Genomic DNA, 25,613 nt, shown 5'->3' on the forward strand with positions numbered 1-25,613 from the left:
CATTCTGCTCTTCAGAACACTATGGTGTGCATTCATTGTTCTCAACTCTGTCTTGGGCTTGTTCCCTCTGATGTATCCACCAGCAGCCACATCCTGCAATACATACGGAACTCAAGCATCCGATTTTGAAAATCTCCCAGATTTACTGTGTGCTGATGTTTTATGAGCACTTCTGTGCTGTGCATTAAACAGGAACTAGAGATCCGCACATGTAAATGTTCTTGTTAGTATCCGGGTAGTTTGGTCTGTTGGCATTGCTGCTTCACAGCTCTGGGGTCTGGTGTTCATGTCTCCAAATGGGTATGCTGAAGAATATCACTGGAGGTTATTGACCAGTTAAATACTCCTTTATACAGTTAAGACAACACATGAGCCCACAAACCACACAAACTGTCTTTAGTCTGGCCCTTATTTGAGTTGGCTTTGTAAATATTGAATTTTGGAAAAACAAATATTTGATCGTCAAGTATTTGCATTTCTTGAGCTCCACCATTTTAATGCTTGATGAAAAACAAACATTTAACTACAGAAAAATATCTGAAGAGAATTTCTGAGTAATCATGAATATTCAAAAGGACACAATTGATAGAGAGACAATAAAATTCAGCCACTGAAGCAGCACAGTACCAAAAAGCCACCATGCATCTGTCACTGCTGCTGTTTCTGCTCTTGAATGGCCTCCTGGCATTTGGAGATGGTGAGTACAATAATGTACAATTTATACTGTATATGTGTGTGTGGTGGAACAGTGTTGCTCCCATTAACAAACTCCTACAGGTCAAATAGAGTTTTGAAGTCACAGTGTGTGTCTGGCTATAGAAGCCCTGTTGCACTGGATGATACAAAAGAAACAGTCAACCGAGAGAGAGGGACTCCTTTTTTGTGGTAAAACTTATCAGAGAAAGACAAGAAGGACTCACATGTTGTCCTTGTTGTGAGAGCAGTCTCTGTACCACAACAGAAAGGTCTGCTGATCTGTTGACTTATGCTGTAAAAAAATACAAGATGAAAAATGACATCCCGAAAACATAAGGCAAAACATCCCATATTACAGATTTTTGGGAAGAATGGGAAAGAAAGTTTTTAATCTACTGGGGATTAAGTGGGGTCACTTAGCTTTTCTTTATCAAACTGCAGCGCATTTCAGGTAGGAAATCCGTTCAATGAACACTAAACTTTTTTCAAACACTCTTTTCCTCTCTCACCTGCAGATCAGTTGTGCTCAGTTAATCCCAAGGAAAGAGAGGAATGTGGATATCCCGGGATCACTGCTGAAGAATGCAACAACAGAGGATGCTGCTTCAGCTCAGCTATACCTAATGTGAAGTGGTGCTTCAAGCCAAATGGTGACTGATTGTTAACCCTGAGTCCCACACACACACACTTGGACATAATCCAACAAAATCTCACATCTCTGCCAGCAGCTGTATGCACTGCCTCACACCTCTTAAATGGCAAATTAAAAATAGGATAATCTGAAGCAAAGCACCGTAGAAAAACCCACAAAACAGCAGGCATGAATAGCTGCTCCTTACTCCATCTAATTTCCAGTGAAAGGAAAGGGGGAGCAGGATTAATGGGGCATCAAAGTAGAATACATTTTCATGCTACCGGGGAATATTTGAATTTATATCTCATTTTGTATTATAATAGAATCTTCTCCACAATGCCAGGTCGCCAGTCTTAGACCTCCGTGTTTGTGTTCTGCCTTCAGAGAGTGTGTGTGCTGTGGGCTCTGCGGAGAGGAAGAACTGTGGGTACGCTGGGATCAGTGAAGCAGAATGTATTTCCAGAGGCTGCTGCTTCAACTCCTCTGTCCGCGGGGTCATCTGGTGTTTCTTTCGCAAAGGTACTTCCGTTCTTGAAGATTCCTCCTCTCTGCGAGTTCCAGAGTTGAACGGAAAATGAACTGCATTTCAATAAGACACACGGGCATTTTGCTGCATCAGTGAAGGGCTTGTCAGTCAAGTACATGGAGTGATTGTCCTTGGAAATGAGTGATTCTGCAGGTTATTGCTACAGTAGGTATACAACAGCTGTGTGCTAATAGCAGGTTGATCAAACTGATTGCCTTGTAAATTTCCTGCATTGAAGTTTCCTTACCTGACTGATCGCCTTGTGGATAATTGTTTTATTTTTGTTTTTTTCAGAACCAACATGCTGAGAATTGTGGAGCTGAGGCACTGAAGTGTTTTATCCATTTAAAAAGTGCAAATGTCTGTGTTTTATACGTTAAAATTAGTTTGCATTCTGCAAACTACATTAAAATACTTGCTTCACCCTTGTTTAATGGAATTTAATTATCTGTGTTTAAAAAACAGTTCAGCTCATAACCTTTCACCAAGAAATCCAGACTTTCTGTTCTTTTTTTCAGGCATCCAGGCTGACACTCTGAAGAGAAAAGTGAATCTCTCTGTGTGCAGATGACTGTGAAACATTCATGTTTCTTGCATAAAAAAATAAAAGTAATTTAAATAAAGTTACAGAGTTTAATGGTGTTATTTTCACCCATTGTAAAAAGATATTTAGTGATAAAAAATAATAGTGCATAATTTTCACATCCACGGTCAATTGCCATAAGAGTCTGGATTTGATCACTTTTAATGACTCATCTGTCTGTATGAATGACTTAATTTCCAGGGCAGCATCAGTCTGTCCACAGATTGGTTTGATCTGTTTCCTGAATTCAACCCACATCCAGCCACACACACAGTTCAGACACCAGAAGATGGAAAATACTGCAACTTTATTCAAATGCATGTTGATACAATCCTCTACTGTACAGACAACAAGAATTTAGTACCTGAAACCCCTTCGCTTTAGCTGAGGTACAAGTGATCATCTGGAAGCAGACAACATCTATAAAGCTGGAAAAGTTATTACTGATACAGTATAAATGTTTTTTTTTTGGGGGGGAGGGGCAATGACGCACCATTAAGACCTCACGTCCTTGTAAAAGTGCTTCCTTAACAAGCACACAGCCTAAACTGCTAACATTGCATTTACAGATACGTAAAAATGACACATGTGCAAGTCAAGGAGCATAAAGTATAATATTCTAGAAATGAAAAGGTCATATCTTTCATCACTTAAAATGCATTACATCGAAAGAGCAAAAACATACTGTATAGTGTTACTGATTAACAATTACATTTCATCTAAAAAAGTAACAGGTTTGCATTGACTTTTGCTTTATTGTATTGGTGTAAACATGTTTTTCTTTTGTCCTTCATAAACTAATCCAACTCAAGCCACCATTTCAGCAGAGGATGAGGATGATCTGTAAGTGGAAAGTAAATGACTCCAATAACTGCTAAGAATATTTAGCTATCAATCATGATCATGAAGCTTGTAAAGCAAATTTTCAAAGAACAGGATATATCTTAACCTACAAAAATATTATTTGAAAACTTGGTCTTTAATTGTGGGCAAGCATCAGACTTATTATAGTGAGAAAATACATTTTTGGACAGGTCTAGCATAATATTCATCACTGATTTGTATCTCTCATTGTTTTAGATGTGGCACTTTTGTCCTCATAGTGTTGCAAAAAACAAAAATTTGTGATGAGATGATTGAAGTGATTTTAGTCTTCCTGACCATTAATGTGTCTGTGTGTTTACTGTTTGAGTTACTTTGTACAAGATTAATACTTTAAAAGCAGAAGTTTATCGGTATGAAGTGTTGACATTAAATATACTTAAAAAATTACCGGTCTGGAAACTATCGGTCATTAAAGGCAATTAGAATAACCCACATATTCTATCACTGTTCAATTATGAAATGGCATCATTCTTCACCATTTTCTAAAGGGAAATGAAAACTCATCAAGAGACCACTATTAGCTGTTTTGCTTGCGAAAAGACCTTGCTTATACAATACAGAGGAAGGAGATCATTGAATGTAATGCATCAACATGCATTAATTTTAAAACACCATAACAGTTCTGTATAACCTAGACGCCAGTCTCAAGCAGCCCAGTGAGACAGTCCGCTCCCAGTACATTTCTGTGCCTCAGAAAGGAGACTGACTCTGAGAACGAAGGAGAAGACAGCACTCAGGCCTTAATAATTATTTATCATCACAACTATACTGTACATTGTCCCTCCTTCCCGAAATAATTGTAGATGTCTGATTATACTGAAACTGAAGCCTTAAGAAAAGTTTACTTTTTGTTCAGTCACATAACCCTGTTTCTGACAGACTCCTCCACGAAAGTCAACCTGCACACAGCTCACTTTCACAGGAACCGGGCGACCTGCCAAGAACTTCGAAGAACAGGAGGTGCAGGAGGTCAGTGTCTCACCTGCAGCACAGCCTGCTGAGCCCCTGCTCTCCCACTGACACAGCCCACAGTAGCATTAGGCTCCAGCCAGGAAAGACTGGAGCCCCCAGTGCAGCACAGAGTTGGGGGGGGAGTTCAGGCAGCAGAGGGGGGCATATAATCGACTCCCGGCCCACTGCTCCCCCAGCCTGGGCCTCCTGCAGCAGAGCTGGAGCACTTCTCTGGGAGAATGTTTTCCTCTGTACCACAGCAAGACCTCATCCTAGCTATTAAATATCAATTTAATTTACAATTCTTTTTAATTGAAAAAATAAGACCTCATACAAAACAAGTGCAGACGTATGTTCTTGAAGATACTCTACTACACGTCTGCCTAGCAATATCCCGAAGTAAGAAGACCAGCTCCCGTCAAAGTTCAGCTCATGTTAACCTTAAGTCACCTGAAAATCTCCAGCAGGATGGCTGTACAGTTAACAGAAATACAGACTGGCTGATGACTGAATTCAGAGTTCTTGAAAAGCTCCGATTTTTAAACACCATTGTCTTCCTTGATAAGATGCTGCACAATGAATCAACGAAAAGAGCTTAACAGTAACGAAGCTCCAGTACCCACTGGGACACTGCACATTCTTATTTTATGTATTGAAGACAAAAGTTGCCCACAGCACCACTACAGCCCATCGTTGTAGCCTGACTATTTAAAATAGTCTTTACTTCAAGTGAACAGCGCTTGTAACTGATGAAGGTCCAGGACTGAGGCATATAACTCTTCCTATAGCAAAATTAATTTGAAAACTCGAAATAAGCAGTTTTGATCAGAAAAAAACATATTTAAAATGATAATTTAATACATTATTGAAAAATATCTAACATAAATACGGTGCAACAGCAATTGAAATGTTAGTTTTCAATGTCTATATATATTTTTTTTATCTGAGTGAAACAAACCCCTTGTGGATGTAAAGGTTTCCCACTTGACTGCGAAGCTGGGGCACTTGGCGAGGGAGCTCTGCAAACACCTGGAACAGAGCCCACCCACACAGCTGTCCCCAGCGTGACTGTGCTCGACCTGGCCTCACACACAGACACGCCTCTCCAGCGCCTGTCCCCCAGCTCTGCGCCTCAGCGCAGTGACAGCAGTCCGTCTCTTCGCTGCAGCACGGCGGCTGTCCCCAGTCCTCCTCCCGCCTCGGCCCGCCCGCCCTACCTCTCCGCGCTGATCTTGTAGCGCAGCACGAAGTAGGCGATGACGCGGAGGGAGACGAAGAAGATCCCCAGCACAAGGAAGTCCAGGTACAGCTGGGCGTTCTCCACGTCGAGCTCCTTGAGGATGGCCTCCGATTTCTGAAAGTGGCAGGTGTCGTCTTGGTCGCAGTGCAGGTCCTCGCGGTCCAGCCCGTAGATAGATAAGATGACCCCCTCGAAGCCGTATCTACGCAGGACACGGGACGGCAGGCTTGTGTTACCGACAGGCACGGGAACAGGGCTCAGGCAGGTTCGGGCTTTTGACAACTACAGCACGTGCACCATTGAAAAGCAAAGGGGGCGGACTGTTTTGACAGAAAAGATGCGCAATGCTGGACCGATAGCAGGAAGCAAGACAGAAGACAACTGAAGACATAGACGTGATGCACAAAGCAAACTTAGACCTCCCTGATGTTTCAACTCCTCCACTGTCAATTGACTAAAACTGAAGGCAGAGCAGCACTGCTGGACCAAAGCTTAGGATCAGATACTCACTTGACAACTTAATGATTGATGTTATGTGAAGCCTTGGACATTTATGGCTTTTTTTATGAGCAGGGGAAAAGTATGGGCATAGCATATCTCAAAAACTGAGTAGTTTGAGTAAGGAATAGGCCAGCATAACTGAATTACAGAATGAGTAACAGCTGTTCAGACAAGGCTAAAACATTCATCTCTACTTCCACCCTTAATTCACACCAGGTCTCTCACCTGACATAGGAAATGTAGGACATCCACTGGAGGTATTTGGGAATAGTGTCGAAACTCACAAAGAATCCAGAGAACAGGAGTACAGGGATGGCAGTCACTGGACCAATGAACGTCGCCACCTTCAGGAATAAAAGGGGAAGACGTTGGTCCTGGGGATGAAAACTGCCAGTGAGCTGTTCCTCACTGCTGCTGCACAAGCTGCAGGACACTGCTGGCACAGGCTCTGTGTCGAACTACCACCCCTGGTGCCGAAACACTCCCTCCCTTTTCGGGGGGGAGTACTCAACTACTTCCTACAACGGGACAGGTAATAGGTTTATTCCATGCTGAAAAAAAGAAGAAAGAAAATACAGCGTTCCGGCCGTGGAGCCTTCTTCACCTGAGGAAGGCTCCACGGCCGAAATGTTGTGTTTTCTTTCTCCTTTTTTTCAGCATGGAATAAACCTATTACTTGTTCCTTTGCAGCCTACGCATGCTGACGCAGCTGCCCACCTGAACTACTGCTCCCTACAACGTTTTGCATTTTTATTTTAAATACAACAGGTTAAGCCCATATTGTGCCGCCACTGAGGATCCTGACAGTGTCCTGAACAATCCTGAATAACGGGGCTCCTAATGACTGAATCAGCAGGACACCACTCTCCCGGCGCCCTCGCCCTCGCCTGGTCGACAGCCCGCGCTGCGGCGGGTTACCTGCAGAGACGTAGAAGCAGCTCCTATCAGCAGCCCCAGAGACTGCGCCACCAGTGAGGTCATGGTCCCCAGTGCAGAGAAGAGGATAAACCTAAGGGCGTCGGAGGGCTGTGAAGTCATCCAGTACACTATGCTGCAGTACGCCACTGGAAATATTATCTAGAGGAAAGACATTCCCCGCAGCTCTCAGGAAAGGTGCGATCTCCAGTAGGAAAAACAACAAGAGCTTCTACTTTCTTTGACATATTACTGTGTGTACTAGGTATGTACTACGTACTAGAAGTAGGTACTAGCACTTCTTGAACTTTTGTAATGGAGAAAAGATTTATCATGAATAGTTTCAGTTTGTATTACTGAGTCTAAGTTGCACCACAGACTGTACAGGGAGAACAGTTTTTAAAGCCTGATATTACACGGTTCAAAACCGAACACCTCTTTTGACAAAAGCTACATTTTGAGGACTTGAAATTACGAGCACTTTATAATGTTTCCATCTCCCTGTGTTTTTTGGTGAGTGGGGGGTATTTACATCTTCTGTAATAATCTCATGTTATGAATAGCAATCATATGAAACACATACTACAGCACACCGTCACAGGTTTTCGGGAACAGTACTCATCCTTTGGGAAATGGTTACAATCTGACGGGGCGAGAAAGGCGAGGCTCACCTGGAAGGGCACGTCAGCCATGGTTTTAGCAAGATAGTAGGCCTTAAGGCTGTACCAATAGTTCAGGTGTTCTCTGAGAAACACCCCCATCTCCAAGGGAACTAAATAAAGAAACGGACAAAAGGGAGGATAAAGTCAATAGCGCACAGAATAAAGTGTGTTTCAATCAAACAAGGAATGGTGCTGCTTTCTATTGCTTTGAAATATATTGGATTACATTGGATTTTCTATTTTTTGCTTTATTATTCTCTGTCTTCACCACTGCTACCAATTAATTGAATGAAAAATGGTTCACGTGCTGTAAGCCTCTTCCAACACTTGCGTTTTAGGAATGTGTGACCTTCGTCTGAACTGAAATGAATCGAAAGGACTTTACCCCGAGTCCGAATGCATTCTCAAGTATTTCCACCTAATTAGATGAAAAATGCACAGCTCAAGCTGATTAAGAGATTGAATTCATGCGTCTGGCTTCAGTTGGCATGAATGATCTCGATCTTTGCTCCGTCTTTGCTTTGGTTGGTGTTAAATCTGTGTGAAGCTCTTGTGTTAACGCCGAGCACCGAGGTAGAGGAGAGCCTGCAGTTGCACTCACAGGTCAGCACAGTGGGCATGAGTGCAGCGAACATGAGGAACAGCATCGAGAAGAACAGGAACCCCGAGTTGCTCAGCACTTTCTTGGCCTCGTTGCCGATTCCCAGGTAGAGCAGGCCAATGAGGATGCCAATGCCGATGTGAGACGTGATGCGCAAGTGCGTCAGGACCTGGCAGACATCACAAGTCGCACCAAGAGACAGTCAGCAGAGAGACGCGCCACACGTGACTCGCTCAGACATCACCTAATTCAGCTGAATCCTTTCTTCTACCACACCTGCAGGAAACAGCTTAATAACAACCCTTGGGGGAAAATGATGCATAGCCTTTTTTTCTTTCCAACAAAGCTGGCATTTATTTCAGTGAGCTACACTGTCTACCCAAGAGGAAAACCTTCTTTACTTATTACTAAGAAGTGGCAATCGAAAGTAATAGGATTTAAAGTAAAAAAATATGAATGTAAAATTCATTAGGTATCCTTGAATCACTGCAGGTTAAGTAATTACCATTGCAGTACTAAAAAATATTGATAAGGGATTTGGAATGATGGTACATTATTGCTTGACTCCTCTCTGGACGTCAAAGGGCTCTGACACTGAGGGATATATTAGTGAGGATGACTGCATGCATATGTTGAAATAAATTGTGGAGGACATCCACACATCAAGACGGTCTTCCAGAGTTCCTTCTGGTTCGCGAATACAACGCCCTTTTCAAGTCAAAGAATGTTAATTAGAGAGGCTGGTGTTGCATTCTGCATTTTTACTGAAATTGACAGTCCAACACCCCTGACAAACTACTGGCATTGACAAAATCCATGTCAGCCATTGAGGGGTTTGAGGGACTGAACCCACACTGGATTGTGAGGGAAGCTGTTAAGTAAGTCCAGATGGAGAAATGAGATAGTTCTGGAGATTTCTTATAATGTTCTTGTTCGGGATGGACAGAAGAAATGTCCCTCTATTTCATTTTTCTCCACATGGCACGTCCTTCTCAAGACGTCCTTGTTCTTATTATTTAGATTTTAAATATTCGATGAGAATTTACAAAGGCTACAGACAAAAGGAGACAACTCCAGCTGTAAAACTGACTAAAGGACAAAGTCTCCTAATACGGAATCAATTTTGGAAATGAAGAATTTAACCCACCCATCCTCATCAATTTCCCTACGGGATTAATAAAGTCTTATCTATCTTTCACGTGCTATCTTTGGTAAACACCTCCGACATTAGGAAACGCCATCTGACATCTGAATATACCCGAGCATCTGCTAATCCCTCAGCACATGGCTCCTTCCTTACCGAGTCTCTCATGATGCTCAGAAAGGTCCTCTTGAACAGGATGCAGAACTGAGTCAGACAGCTGGCTGAGAAACTGTGGCAGCCCTCTGTGGAGGAGGAATCCTGGGGGGACAAGACAGTAAAGCTGAACTAAACCCAGCCTGAGACTGGATAACATCCGCATTAAAGTCTCTGATCTCACTCATAAGGACATTAGAAAATATCAAGCAGAGAACAGGCCCATGACAGCTGGTTATTTTTCTACCTGAGCTTTATCATGATGGCAAAGCCCTTTATTCAACCAATTAATAAATCGGTGCAAAGAAGTTGTTTTTTGTGGGCAGAATACCAGATGGGTCTTCTGGTTAGTGATAGGTTCTCTTTCTCATAGTTCACAACAGCCATGCTTCCTTTTAACTTCAAATGATACTTTTTGTGTCATGGACAAAAGTCTTGGACAAAATCCGACACCTCCACCCATCCTCCCCACTGGCCGTTACCTCCTCAGAGGGTTTCTGCCAGAGGAAGGGGTGGAGAGACCTGTCCCCACTGAGCTCAGCCTTGTAGTCCTTCTCACACTTCCTGTCCTGCACAGCCTTCACCAGCCGAGATGTCTGGTCTCCGTATTCTCCCGACGCCACCTCCATCACTGCACACAACAGAGACAGAGAGCAGTCACAAGGAGGAGGCTCTGCTGGAGTCACACAAGGGGCCAACACATCAGTCTGGGAAGCAGAGGGGGTTTAAGAAAGATTTGAATGGATGTTTGCTCCGTCTTGCATTACGTGAAAGAACAGCACGGACCCAACAGTACCTGACATTGCAGACGACAGTGCCCGTTATTTCCATTTGTTATTTCTTTAATAGCATGACCGCCTGCATTGTATATTCAGAGTTTAAAGGCACAGGTCATTATCAAGTTAATGATGGTCTTATGATGAATTATATGTAATTGTATGTAAGATATGAATACTTTTACAAAATTAATAGATGTTTTTTTCCAAACAAATTGAATACAATTAACATAAATGTTTTTTAAAAAACTGGCCATACTTTAAGCTCCCTGAAAGACTTATGAGTAATTACAGAAAAAAGTAAAAACATGCTTGAAAAGTTTATTTTATTTTATGAATATGCTTCACATCATTGTTTTACCTAGAAAGGTTTAAAAGGTTTAAGAAACGTACAGTACACATCACAGGCCCTGCAGCACATAAAAGACCGGAGAACTTCTTACCGAAGTCCGCAGGGTTGTGGTAGGTGGGGCAGTTCAGTCCAAGCTCCCTGAGGTATGGGACCAGACTGGACACCTTTCCCTGGTAAATGCATTGCCCATGGCTCAGGACATATAGCTGGAGATCAGACAGATGAATTAATGAATAACACCATCCTGACTGTGGATGACTGAAAGGGAACTGCAATGCTATTTTTACATTTCTGGGTTAGAAAGAATCGGCATTGATGAGTGCACTTCAAACCACAATAAAAGCAAAATGTACACAGTAACATGTAAAACCTCCAATTTACATCACAAAATAGATTAAATTTCAAGGTATACACAGCGCCATATTGTCAGAACAATGAATCTCAACCATCAGAACTTTCAGTGACATGAACTGGGCCACTGTGAACAAGCAGGCTTGTGAATACATCTCTTTTAATCCAATAGGAATATTGTTCTTGATTTTGATATGGTTTTGCCAACACATACAACCTACTTGTTAACTCTGCATTCACATCATGTTGGAACATTTCTGCAGTGAAACATCTGCTACACCACCTGTACTTATTCGGTCATAGGTTATATTACATCAGTCATTACAGTAACTACTGAGCAGGAAGGGCTGCTTCATGTCACAATGTGCAATAATTCTCGCCTGTGGGGAGACCAGGGGTTTGTGACAACGCAGTGACTTAAAGTACTTTCACACAGTTCACGATTTTGAGATACCCTCAACTACATTATTTTGTTACTGAGATTTAATTACTGGTTTGAGAAATCTGGACTGCAGTCCTGCTTGAAACCCAGTGGTGCTCCAGTGATCACAGTGGATACAGAAGAGCTGTGGCTGCAATACCTTGTCGAACAGCTCGAAGAGCTTGGCACTGGGCTGGTGGATGGTACAGATGATGGTTCGGCCTCCCTGCGCCAGAGCTTTCAGGAGGGAGACGACCTGGAAACACGAGGAGCTGTCCAGCCCGCTGCAGACATGGGGGAAGACAGAGGAACATTCTTGGAATCATTTGATGGCATTCAGCTACACAGAACCAGTTAGATGTTCTTGTATTCGTGAGATGAAACAGCACATTTCCTGCATAGCACAATGAAGCCACTATCCGCTGTTAATGCCCAGTACTCATCTACTGATAAAACTGACCCTCTCTGGGGTTCTAGAATCGCTGTTTTAGACAACAAAGTCCTCTTCAAACCACGGACAACAGAGACACTCCTGTTGAAACTCCAGAAGGTGATGGTATAGACTTAGCTGTCTTATGATCTTTGTGTATTTATATGAGGCCCATAAGCTAATTGAGCTGCACAATCTGGGGTACAACGTACCCCTCAACTTTCATTTCTGAGCTCCAGTTGAAGCAGGAGGGTAGAGCCAGCTGACATCATGATGGCCTTACAAGTACCTCTTATTGGTACACGTTTCTGTCTTCTAATAACTCTTATGAAAATTGATATAAATAAACCACATGCACTACTGTGCAGCATAAATGCAGTTCTTAATAAAGGACTTTTGTTTTTATCCTATTATTTCCATGTATCTTCCAGTGTTTCCCAAGAGCTCAAGAGCAGAGCAAACTGACCTAGTGGGCTCGTCGAAGAACATCACTGGTGGGTTATTGATCAGCTCCAGGGCAATGGCCAGCCGCTTCCTCTGCCCTCCGGACAGGTTGGCCGTCCGCGTCTTGGCACATTCAAGCAGACCCAGAGCTGTCAGGATCTCTTTCACCTGCCGTCAACAAAAAACAGCTGCCGAGGTCAACAGCGTCCTGAACCTCCTGCTGCTCTGTGTCCACAGTGACAGGCCCGACGAAGACCAGGGGCTTACTTGGACATTCAAAACTAATTAATGTCAATGTCTAATATCAAATACAGGCTTGGCAGATCCCTAATGGTATTGAAAACTAGTACAGGTACTAGCATTGAAAATCTATAAGAGTGGTGCACCAGCTTTCTCGACTCTATAAGATTTCATGTCAAGGACTTTGCGGTCAAGTCATGTTCAGCCACACAGGAGCTCTTACCATCTCTCTTCGGCCTTCATCTTTCTCTTGAAGTTTGAGGTTAGCAGATACCTGGAGGGTCGGGGCATGAAAACAGTTATGAACCCAGGGTGTGGGATGTTTTGCACACAAAACGCTTTATTTCTCCCAAGTGAATGAAGCCCTCAGCTCCAGGAGCCTTAGAGTACAATTGCAATTGTCGTTACCACGTCCTAAACCCTTCAAACAGAGTAATCAACGTGCAAAATGATGATGCCTTGTATTTAAAAACTTAAAACATATCAGCAAGGTATGAGTGAATCCTAGCGGAAATCATGGTAAAAAAGCGACGTGTCTAATTAAAGCACAGATAACATCAGCCACAGCTCAAACAAAAGAATTTAAGGTAAGAACAGTTACAAACAAGAGGAGACCATTCAGCCCATCTAGCCCAGCTGGTAGCTAAACGTGGCGAAGAGCTCAGCTGTTTCCAGACGGAAACCAGGGTAACAGCTTCCGCTATGTCTGTGTGTGAGCATGCACACGCGTGTGAGGGGTGTGAGCCCCGGTGACCCCCACATCCCCCTGCCAGCTCACCATCATGGCCTCCTGCACAGTCAGGTGTGGGAGCAGCATGTCGTCCTGCATGATGTAGCACGACACCTTCCGGAAGGATCGGAGGTCACGGGGCTGCCCGTTGATCAGGATCTCGCCCTTCATCCCGGTTTCCCTGCGGGACGGCGGAGGAGAGATCAGGAAAACCTCTCTGCTTTCGAGGGACACTTCAAGACTCCGCCGGGCACGGAAACTAGCACTTCCTTTACATCGGACCAACAAGGAGCTGTCAGGCTAGTCCTTAAAATACTTTATATCCTTCCACTTCAACAACAGAAACAATCTCTTGCATTCAAACAACAAGCCTACATTCATGGGTTGAGAATGGAAGGACAAGGATTGGTCTACGCTTTGCTGTATGTTATGAACATATTACATATTCTTATTTTGTCAGTGTGCACTTATCCAATTGAAAATGCTCAATTGAGGCTAGTTGGACCTCTTCTGTCTGCTGTGCTGACCTGTAGCCAGCCAGGATGTTCATGAGAGTGGACTTCCCGGCCCCTGACGGCCCCATGATTGCCACCAGGCCTCCGCTGCTGAAGTTCCCAGAGATGCCTTTCAGCAGGGTCTTATATCCTGAAACAGACAACAGAAACAGGAGTGAAGAGTCGGCCCTTTATTAAACAGAAATGGGAACCGAAATCCACTCAGTACATGCTGGAGTGTCTGTCCCATGACACTGTCTCTTTGTTCCAGTAAATGGAGCATCTGTTGTCGACACCTACACCATGTGAAAGGCCTTGTGTGGTTTCTGTAGCCTCTGGATAACCCACTTTCTCTTCACGTTCACGTTTGGACTCGCCCGTCAGCTAATTTAAATTGATTCTTTAATTCAGGCCTCATCTCCCACATTTGCCTTCAATACAACCGTGAAAAAATGTACCTCAAGGAAGTCTCAAATTTACTTCGACATTTAGACTGAAAGACATGTTTGTAGTTGCAGAAAAATCAGCTTTGTGCTTAAGAGAACAACAAAAACATCCTTTAAAAAACACAATATAAACATCATTGGTACAGAGGGCATACATCAAACGGTGCAACATTTTTTCCAGATTCAATATTTATTTTATTTTATTTATTTAATTACTCATTACTTTTGGATTTACTGTAGCTAAAAGAGGTCAAACTGCCAGAAAGAAAAATGCATTACAGCAGCAAGGTTATTTCAGCAATGTCTGTATAGACATATTGATCGCATTGCACAGAACACTACTATTCACTTAAATCTGCTGTTTATCTAGTGAACTACACAGCAAAATTTTGGTTGCACTCAAAATTACATAAAATGCACAGAATATGACATCAAATTAATTAACTACTAGTGTATTCAGCACATTGCAAATGCTTCCTGTTGTCTATATCTAAACATGCTAAATTCCTTTGCAGATTATAAAAGTCACGACAACATGCTCCACAAGAGCCACTAAGTATACATATAGTTTGATCTTCAGATAAAATAACAGCAGTGATATCCCAAACCTCCCTGGCCCAGACAGAACAGTTTGCAGAGCTCTGTTCGTTTTGTAAAAAAGGAAGCTTGTGTCCTTCACATGCAGAGGGCCGATGCAGGCTGAGATGACCAACAGTAACCTGCGATTTGACTCATGCATGCTGCATAACATTAATCCCGGTGACTGCAGTAGTTCCCAGCCTAATTGGATTTTCACTATAATCTGTCAGAGCGATACACAAATACCTCCGACCTCTCCTGTCCTTTTCGATGGAGATTTGTTCTCACTGCGGTCTCACAGGCTTATCTCAGGGAACACCTAAGAAGCATCTCAGCCCATTAAAGCACCTGCTCCACAGGTGAGCCGCAGAGCAGACAGCGCAGGGCAGCACTGGTGAATGACGGAGATCCGAAACTACTCAAATAGAGGAATGTAGTTTTTTACACCTACCTCAAACATGGGCGCTTGGAATAGTCATCCCGCAGACCAGGAGAAGAGTGTTATTAATTTATCCAATTATTTTGGAGCATTCTTTAATTAGATGTAATATATAGGGAATAAAAGAGCATAACAAATGTGTAGATACGGTTTTGGAAAGCGGTTTCTTTCCGTATATGTCATTATATATACACACAACTTGTACAGAAAAAATATTTTATCTTTACAAAAAGTGGCACACAATCATAAGCTTTTTTGGTAGTTGACCAGCTTTCTGATCATTAAACAGTTTGTTCTTCCTGAAGTGGTGCATTTGTTGTATTAGTTAACTAGCTTAAACAAATGCAACTCAGCCTGGCTCTGCAGGAACATCCACTCTTGGCAGCATGACATGAACTTCACGACTGAAAAGCTGGTTGTTAAAGACTAGATTTCAAGACCTTTTCATACTATTTCATAAAAGCAAAGGGCAAACTCAGGTTATCTGACAAGTGGGGCCATGCACTGGGGCAAACAATGAAGGTCACAGCAATAACATGACATTTGAAATACGTTTTTTCCAGAACAGCAGATTTGACTGCTACAGCTGGAAACTAAGGTTGTGTTACTGAAAAGGATAAGCACATCCTCTGTCAATCAAATGCATACTGTGTATACAGATCCACTAGAAATCATTTGGAACTATGTTACTATCATTATTTGCACAATAGACAACAGAAGCAACAGATCAAAATAAATGACTATAGTGCATCATAATATGTCAAAGACCTGTTTAATTCTATTGACATCTTGAATGTCTACATCCTAAGCAGACTGTTCCATATTATTGTAATGCATCGGGGGGTTCATGTGGGCGCCCTTGCCGCCTTAGGTCGGCCCCGCACCGTTGGGGGCTCGAACCCGGGACTCCCGCGTCACTCAACAGGGACCCAGCCCGGTGAGCTAAAGAGAGATCTCTCTACAGCCCAGTGGCTGTAGTCCTGCTATCACAGGGAAGGGCGGCGACTCACCGCTCTGGTAAGCCAACTCTTACACAGTACCTGTCGGCCATATGCGTTACAATATTAACATCATTTATATTCTCTGCTTCTGTTGTGCATTTCACTCACACTAAATCATATTGCTCTCTGTTGAAACAAAAGACCTGCAAACCACGCAAATTCCAGTACCGTCATGCAATGTTAGCGCTAATCTTCAAGGATCAGTTTGACCCCCAGTTCATGCAATTAAGCTATGTCCGTCCCCAGCGTGTTTTATGTTTTATTGTATGAGTGACTGTCGAAATGCACAGCTCATCTCCTTTATGCTAAGTGGATTTTTTTCTCCCGGGAAACTGGATTAATAATGATCATTTCAGGAAGATGCGATTTTTAGAATATACACAAAGGTTATGAAACGAGAATTGCTCATTGTCATATTTGGCAGCCTTTTTACAAAAATGCCTTCTGGCTAGCCATTCTTTAAATAGAACTATTTATTTAATCCAGCAAATGATTTTGTTCATTGATGCCTCTGTAGTTCCTGTGGCAATACAGTACTTGTTTGCCAAGCATTCTCTCACCCTTCTCCAACCTGAGCAGGACAACCTTGAACTACCAGGGGTGGTTCTCTACAGCAGAGGTGATACTCATAGAAACAGATTTCTAAAAGACAAAAAGGTGGAGACGTGGGCCGGGCCAAGTCTGTCATTTCCGGATGGTGGCACAACTGGTTTGGCTGTAGAACAGACCCTTGAACTTGAACTTTATTGCCATATGTAACCGGTACTGGTACAATGGAATTCTTACTTACAGAAAGTCTCTCGATTGTAAAACAAGTGTAAAAAACAAAACAAAGTGCAAACAGTGCATCAAGACAATGTACAAACAATGTACATTGTACAATGTGCAAAGGCAAAAGCAAACAGAATGATCACAGGATGAATCTTTCCTAGGCTGTCTGCATTTTCTTACACCGCATCTCCAAAGAGAAAACACAAAGACCCTGGCAGTGCACGTCTGTAAGGTCCTTTTCATTTGTTGAATGCACTGCAGAAAAATGCACAGAATGCACAAGGCAGTGAAGAAACACAGCTTAACAAGTGAGAAAAGCCTTGACCGTACCACTTACTGCAAAGGGAAGAATGACAGCGAGTGCCAGTCTCTCACTGCTGTGGCAAATTTAAAATATTTTAAATAAATTCAATTTGTTTCAGGCCTTCCTGGATTTCTTCACCGAGACATTCGCTGCTGCTTCAGCGTGGCAATGTAGCCACCCCCAGGAGCGATCGTTCAGCTCAATGACCGTGTGACCCAAACCGGCATGTCACTTTGAGAGACAGCATTTCTCCCTTCTGGAAAAGATGCACTCTGACGCACTAGCAGAGTGGTCGAAGGCCATCAGTTGTTGAAAGCCGTAAGAATTGTATTTAAACATGCCAACACATTTAAATTACAGAGTTACACGATTATGACCAAAAACGACCATGCTGCCCAAGTGCATTACGTTTATTATTACGTACAACATACATTAAAAAAATGAGGTAGCGCAGATGTGCACCAGTAAGGCTTAAGAGACAAGAATGAACTACCCAGCCATGCTAATGAAGCTGATGCTCTGGCTTCTTTCAGGAAACAGCTAGAAGAAACATACTAGATGAGAATTAACTCATAACTACTAACTAACAGGCAAGATGGGCCAAATGGCACCATTTCAGGTGGAACCATTCTGATGTTCTTCCTCAGTTGACACCAACGAAACTGTAAAACACGTCATTTTTGTTTCCTTCATAACTGTTGCATGATCTCAGATTGCCTAGTCTGAGCCTCTCATATCAAGAACACTGACGTTAAAACTAATTTAACGATGTAACAACATCTGGGTCTTCCGAGAGCTTGACATCGGGCCATGTCATGTATTCAGTTAACAAACACAGCAACGTAGAGATTCCAGCTCACAGCATTACAACATCGTTGCTGGTAGCAGATCACCCCAGTCTTTTTGGCTAAAAGAAGACTGCTGGGAGATGTCCAAGCAAGGAATGCCCTTGCTTTCTGCACTTGGCTACTTTCCACTAGTCTGTAATTGGCAAGGTGTCCATCTCTCCGAGCTGCAGTTAACGACTACAGGAGCCTAGCACCTCTCAGATTGCTCCCCTGCCAAAGCTAGGATCCCACATCATCTGATAAAATGTGCCACGTTTTTGCTTTCAATAGCTTGGCAAAGGGTTATTTAACGGCAAACAGCAAACCCCAACACAGTTTCTAAAGGCTATTTTGAGCAATGGCGGAGAAGAGCAGCTTAGGCCGGCCTAAGTCGCAGGGCATTAAGCTTGGGGCACGCTTCAAAAGCAACACTTAGGAACATTATACAGAATGAGCTAGTTATTAATCCTGGGGTTTATGCAAGGTGACACAATCGCAGTCATGTGTTTCTCATTTACTGACGTGGCCTCGGTGAACTTTCCCGACTTCCATATCAGCTTACTAAAAGCACCGGTAATACTTCAGCAAGGAACTCTGCAGGAAAGAGTGAGCACCCCTTCCAGGATTCCTCTGCATAGTACAGGAGTAACCAATTCATGCTTTCAACAGGCATTCAAAGTGTTATTCTAAATGCCATGCCATTTCTCACCTCAAGCAGAGTGACAGAAGCTCTCACTAGTCACTGAAATAATTCTCTCGAAAATGATAACTCTGCTAAAGTAGCACCTGCCATCCACATTATGTTCAGTGTTCACAGTAGCTGACACTTTTCTTTTCCCTTGTTTGATCTGAACTAAAAAGAAGCAGCTGTGATCTGTGAAAGCACACAAATCTCATGAATTTGGAATGGGCCTCCATTCCTCAGCTGTAGTCCATCAGAGAGGCGGTGATGAAGATACTCCTAACAGATCTATGTAGCCCATTATGTGCACAACATACTGTGCAATAGTAAATAAGTGGACAGATCTATTAAAAACTAGGCAGCTACACTGGAATGTAAAACTGGGTCTACTATAGCTACTAACCATTCAGCTTAGCACAAAATGTTGCTTTAAAAAAATAATGTTTTGAAAGCACTTACGTAAAACCGCATTTTAAAATTATGAACTGTTTTAGGTGAAGCTGCCAGAAAAAATTCACACCACAACAAAAATGCTCAAATATTGTGTGGGGTTTCTTGTTAAGTCTGTAGAAAATATTAAAAAGAAGTACATATCTCTTCTTTGAGTGTTATTAGTTTTACAAAATATTTGCTCACTTGTAGTCTGCTCTCTATTTCACAGAAAACAGAAAGTGTTTCTCAACATTTGCACAGATGTAAAAATAACCATTTTTGTTTATGCATGAGCTCACAGCATTGAAAGTGTCATCAAAAAGTCCTTGCTGAAACAGCCCCAGCATGCAAAGCTTCTAACAAAGCACAAACAAAATGGACACAAAAAAAAACAGCCACGAGCTATGAGACCTACTTTCCTTGTGATGCTGTAAAATAACACAGAGAAGAAACATTGCACAGGTCCATCTTTCCTCCTCTCAGCATCCCCCATGTATCCTAGCAACGAAAGAGCCAATCAGAACCCGAGTCTCTCCTGGCCCCGCCTGCCTGTGAAGGGGTTACTAGAGTTTGTTGACCGGCAGTAACCGGCTGGGAGCTGCTGATGCAGTGCTTTGCAGCAGCACACCTGCTCTGAAGAGATGAAGCTTTTCCATCTGCTTTGTCTTGTGGGTTACAAGACATGCTGGGACAGGTCGGAGAATGGGGCTGAGGGGAGGGGGAAGGGGGCATTTTTGCTTTTTAAAATTCACTGTTTATTGCCTGGGAAGTGTCTTCATTCGGGTTAGGGTTAGGTTCATTCGGTTTGGCCAATCCTCCATCCTCTCTTCCTACATCAGCATGGTGATAATACCCCGGAACGCAGAACGAGGCTCTGACCCAGTTCAACTGTTGTGTAACGGGAACAGAAAATACTCTGAGTACACACTGGAAAGTGTTTCAGTATCCTGTTTGCTATTGGTTATTTATCATTGTTTTGGTGACTTTAGGAACAAGGAGCACTCGGCCGGTGTTCTCAGGAAGAGTCAGTTTACACATTTTCACCTGCTGTAGAGGTCCCTTTCGACCCAGTGAATGGTCACCAGAATGGAGAGGGAGCGGGCCGGGAAGCACCCAGGGCCGTAGTGGCTGGACGTCGTACACCTCTCTGTCCAAATCAAGCATGATTTTAACTAACCGGTCTTCATGAAAATGCATCTGTAACTGCATTATTACAAAGAATGAAAGAGAAACCAAGCTCTGCGTGTTCATTTCTGCATGTTTATGGAGTTTATCTTAGGTGACAGAATAGAAAGGCGCAAGAAAGTGACAACTGGACGCCAGGTTCAGAAATTTGCAGTGCTCCCACGAATCTCCATGGAAGATATTTATGAAACATTAATTTCAGTCTTTTGATATAGCAACATGAACAAGTGCCCCTGAACAAGTGCTGGCACAGTGGCGTGGAGGCTGGCACTGCCAGTTCAGCACTGGGTTGACTCCTTTCATTATTTAGTGCCGCCCAAGTGGATGGGCGCCGGCACTGCCCTTCATGTCGATGTAATGGAGATGGCTTGTCAACACTCATTAATATTGAGTTACCACAGCTGGCAGCAAAGAAAAACGATCTCAGACTCCTCTACACTACGCCGAACCCAGCCATTGGGAACTCAGACGATTCAAATGAGCTGAAGCTCTTTGACAGCACAGCCCATTCACCCAGGGCCGGCAGCTGGCCTCCGGTCCCACTGCTGACTTCGGCAAAGGAAGCAGGAAATACCCATGAGCTTCTCATCACACCACTGCATGTTGTCCACTTCAGCCGTTCTTTAAGAACTACACGTGAAGGAAATTGTGTTTTAGTGCAAATTCCCCAATAGCTGGATACTGTCACAACTCTCACAACCTCTCCATCAGCAAAAACCCTTTGTAACTTATTCTCAAGAAACCCTCCTTCTGACTGGATTTTAGAAATTCATTTTTTTTCCCCCGACATCTGTGGGAGGCTGTGAACAGGGTTATAACGCTATAACGCTCCAGAGTTTAAAACACTCTGTGACTATAAACTGTGAAAAACAGCACTGGAGAACTGCGAAGAAGTGAGTTACGTAATGAAAACGGAAATAAAACCTTTTCACACAAACATCATTTTTCTCCAGTATGTCAATGGCAGTAAAATCTGTTCAGAGATAATACTCAGTTAATTCAAAATGCCTCAAAACAATATCAAAATAATAACAGGACACAGCTAGGAGAGCACCTGTATTTATAAATTTGATCAGGTGTCATGTCTACTGTAAACCTACAATTAAATTGTTTACTTGCAATTGTAAACACTGTGATTAAAAACGGGTAAAGATAAAAATGGAATGAATAAAAAAATAAACACGATGTCTCTCAAAGCTCAATCTGTGGAGCTACAAGGCATCTGTTACACCGATGTGATCATTTGGAGAGCTTGGCTCAGTGCACTCAGAACAGTAAGGGGCTTCAGTCTATTGGGCGATGAAACTGTAAAGACGCCTCTGTCACTCAGGCATCTCAAAAGAAGTTATTATGTCACTCAAGACCAAGTGGGGCACACAAAGCTGGTGAAATCAGAGAAGTGCAGGAAAATATCTGTGGGTTCAGGACCAAGTGTGACAGTGTCTGGGTAATCTGATCTAGTTCAGAATCAAAGTCACTCGAAGGAGAATTACTCCTTGGCTAAATAGGAGCATTATTCCTGTTGGCAAATCTGCTTGGCTGAGCTCATCCAGCTCCCTGTAAGGAGCTTCTCAGCACCCAAGTGTGCAGGTTCGCGCTGAAAAGGCCACACTGCAAAGAGACGAAGAGCAGCAGCGGTGCGGTTATGTCAATATATTGGGTGTTTTCTCCACTATACTAGAGAGACAACGCTATCTGCACCAAACGAAGGTAGATGCTCACACATTGTACTTTTCACAGGGCCCGGCTCCAGGTAGCGCGTGTCCTACATAATGAGAAACTAAGATTGCACACGCAAACGTACCAAACGTGACGTATTAAAACAAATCATGTGAGTTAAAAGCACAGGAGCTAAACAGAAAGTGAATGAATGAATGCACCAGTGCCAGACGTCATCAGTTTGACTTTGCCTTAAACAGTGAGTAGTGAGAAACTAAGGAAAACATTACATAATACAGTTTTCGTATTTATGGGACATCTCACACATGACCAGCATGACAGGGGACCAACCTGTCTTTTGAACACAGTCAAAAGTGACCCTAACTCCATCAAACTTTCAATTATCTTCATTAGTTCACAAGTCCCTTGAAAGACCTTATCTGAATTCAACAAACATCTTCAAGGCAGGAATGTGAGGAATATGTCTTTTGTAAGGTTATGATTTAAAAAACAGTCTAATGAAGATATATTTTACAAACCACAGCTGACTTGCAGATGTGAGATGGGAGAGGTTTCTGGAGGCCAGCTGGGAAATGGATATGCCTATCTTTAAGGCTGTTGTCTTTCCTAAAAGGCTGAGATATTAACAATCTGTGCCCCTGCTCTCAATTAGATATTAAATTCCACATGACATAATACATGAAACATAAGAAACAACAGGATCTAGCTGAAAGCTATTTCTGCAGCACAACCTAAAATCCTTCTTCAGACAGAATTATCTAACATGCACGTACTAGCTTTGAATTCCAAATTGCAATTGCATAATGTTTTTGTGATCATGTTCAGTGCACATGGAAATCTAACGCAATCCATTGAAGCTGTTTCAGCAAACCATACATAGACAATAGAGGTGCTGAAAGGGCAAGACATCTCTTTCTGTAAACCAGGTTTGAAACATTCTGTTTTCCCTCAGTTGGGGGATATTTTAAAAGGTTCAAAACACCTTGACAATGGATACCTTTGCAACCCAATCAGTTTAGCATTCTTTCATGTTAAATCAAACCAAAACATCTTCAAACAGCTGAAAGGCGAATGTAGAAAAGCTACATAAGCCACTCTCAGGTCTTATTGTTCAGTGGGCTGATTTCAGTTTCTTAAGACACACTAGCTCACTTACAATCAACAGAACCAACTATAGTTCTTGTCAAGACTTGTCAAAAGGCTTGGATATAATTCTTTCTTCTGTGTGCTCAAAGAGGTTTAAAAACTCTGTGTGCAAGCACTGGACTAGTTGAGAATTAACAGCTCCTTTCTCAGTGTCCCGTTAATGAGACTGGGTATTTCTAAAGCCGATTAATCTAAAAATTGTGCTTCTGGTAGCTTTGTAGGAGCTGACACACTTTGATCAAGCAGTACACATAAAAAATGCCTTGTTTAGCTACAATAGAATGATTTCTCTTTCACTAATACTGCTTTTGCTTTCTGGTCTTAGTCCGCCAATAACTACTTTTCCAACACGTGAGCTAATAAGCTAATGGTGCAAATCGGTGTGGGCCCAGGTTTCGCAGCGCACGTTAGCACAATGGCGGGTATTCAGGATGAGGTCCAGGGACAGGCAGGAGGAGCTGCTGGTCTCGGATCGGCGCATTTACCTTTCTTCCTCCACCACTGCCCCTCGGACACAGAGTAAGACAGGTCCTTGAACTCGATGCTGACCGCGGGCCTCCGCGGCAGGTAAGAGAAGCGCTGCGCCTCGGTCAGGCTGTTGTCTACCTTCTTCAGGTGTCCGTGAAGCAGGGGCGCTCGCTGGCTGCCCGAGCCGTTCGACACCACCTCGTCCACGGACACGCACACGGCCCTGGCGTCCAGCATCAGATCGGGCGGGCCGCTGGTGTTCTGATGAGCAAACGAGAAGGGCAAGACTAACCCACAGTGACACTGTACAGTAACTGCCTGACAACGAGCAGAACACCGATGTGTAGCCTACTGAGCAGTGCTGGTTTATCACCCGCGTATGTTCACTATGAACCACGACAGTATAGTGCTCCTTCCAGACAGGGTGTTACACCTGGGCATGACGGATTATGGTTTCTTCGAGGTACAGGGGTGATTTTCGTTTGAGGTTCTCCCATGAAACCTCTCCGTGTTATCTGATGCAGCCCAGGAGTGTGCATGCTCAGAAACAAGAGCGCAATAATCCCCTCGCACCCGCAGAAGGCGAGGGGTTACTATCGGGCAGAGTTTACTCCTGCGCAAAGACACGGAATCCGTTTAATGCACAGAACTCATTCTCCTGATTTTTCTAAATAAAACCCCGAGTTTAGGATTTGTCACCATCTGATGATGACTAGCTGATGTTATAGAACTATATACACTGTGTCGGTAGGGATCTGTTCATACTGTACGTAATACAGTGTGGTAAATACATGTTCCCAGCCTGACAAACGCTTTTACGTGTGCAGTCAATCTGATCAAAATGAAAATAACAAATGCATTGATGAATAAATTTGTGCACGAGTACATATATATTAAACAATGGCGATGTTTTAATAGTATGCCATCGGACTCTTAAAATACAGCCCCTTGATTAGCCCGAATTACGCATTAATCCGGGTAAAATCAAAATAAATTATTTTTGAGTAAATGAACGAAAGAGAAATATTTGCCATGGAAGGCTGACGAAAGGGTGGGTTACTCGAGTTCATTCTTCCACTTCAGCTACAGCACAGGTGAGCTATTTAAGGCATCGCCGCAGAACATACAGCTCCGTTTTTATACGAACTTCATAAATACAGGAATTAAACTCTATTTGCACGTCATTACTCGCAAGATGCCCAACATTGCTAAATACAGACATTTACAAAGCGCAGCAAACAGTGCCCTAAACCGGTGGTGATGATTTTGTGAGAAAGGCAATCGCCAATTTTACTGTTTTCGCACCTGCAGTGAAGACGCATTAGACCTACGGTCCTGTCTCTCAGCCGACCGGAGGAATATTAAATGAGGTAAACTTCATTCTCACCATGATGATGGAGTTCGTGACCGCTGTGCTGTTAACTGAAAAGGCAGCCATCAGACATGCCATTCCTTAGATACTCGTGAAATCGGTGATGCCCCGGTTTTATTGCGCTCCAGCCTGCTTGTGCATGAGGGCGCCGTTTCCGCGGTCCCTGCGATTTCGGATGAATTTCTCTGCGGGGAATAGCCTCAGGTCTGGGATGCGGATCGGCTGTGACTCCTCCGTCTCTCTCCTCAAACCCGCATGAAGTGCCTGTGTTATTGTTTACAAGCGGACAACCTGCTGCGGGGTTTATACCGTGACGTCAGGCCTATCCTGGCCGATGACTGGGCTGCTAGCGCTGGGCAGGGGGGGGCTCACCTGCCGCCGGGCCGTCCCGTTCCTGGAGCCCAAATCCAGGCTCAGATGGGCGAGATCATACCTAGAGCTGCACCCAGTCAGAATAGTGGTGTTCACAGCGGGGTCATGTCTTGGAGAAAAGTGCGTGTGTGTTGAGGAGGGCTGCGTGAGATAGTTCTTAAGGCAACGGGTCATCCAGCC

At 43.3% G+C, this 25,613-nt stretch overlaps 2 protein-coding genes across 2 annotated transcripts; one reads left to right on the forward strand and one right to left on the reverse strand.

Moving 5' to 3' along the window:
* The first annotated feature begins 589 nt into the window (after window positions 1-589).
* LOC102691864 (trefoil factor 2-like) lies at window positions 590-2,479 on the forward strand. Its single transcript, XM_069189734.1, has 4 exons — window positions 590-697; window positions 1,212-1,346; window positions 1,715-1,849; window positions 2,151-2,479. The coding sequence occupies exons 1-4, from the start codon at window positions 640-642 to the stop codon at window positions 2,162-2,164; spliced, it is 342 nt and encodes a 113-aa protein (XP_069045835.1). The 5' UTR covers window positions 590-639; the 3' UTR covers window positions 2,165-2,479.
* Window positions 2,480-2,729: 250 nt separating this feature from the next.
* abcg1 (ATP-binding cassette, sub-family G (WHITE), member 1) lies at window positions 2,730-25,366 on the reverse strand. Its single transcript, XM_006627731.3, has 15 exons — window positions 25,077-25,366; window positions 23,707-23,950; window positions 13,763-13,880; window positions 13,284-13,416; window positions 12,729-12,779; window positions 12,288-12,433; window positions 11,552-11,675; window positions 10,711-10,825; window positions 9,974-10,122; window positions 9,495-9,596; window positions 8,195-8,363; window positions 7,603-7,703; window positions 6,935-7,093; window positions 6,242-6,360; window positions 2,730-5,717 (listed from the first exon to the last, which is right to left on the reverse strand). The coding sequence occupies exons 1-15, from the start codon at window positions 25,137-25,139 to the stop codon at window positions 5,489-5,491; spliced, it is 2,022 nt and encodes a 673-aa protein (XP_006627794.2). The 5' UTR covers window positions 25,140-25,366; the 3' UTR covers window positions 2,730-5,488.
* Between the last annotated feature and the right edge of the window lie 247 nt (window positions 25,367-25,613).

Source organism: Lepisosteus oculatus, chromosome 5 (genome assembly GCF_040954835.1).
Source record: "Lepisosteus oculatus isolate fLepOcu1 chromosome 5, fLepOcu1.hap2, whole genome shotgun sequence".
NCBI lineage: Eukaryota > Metazoa > Chordata > Actinopteri > Semionotiformes > Lepisosteidae > Lepisosteus > Lepisosteus oculatus.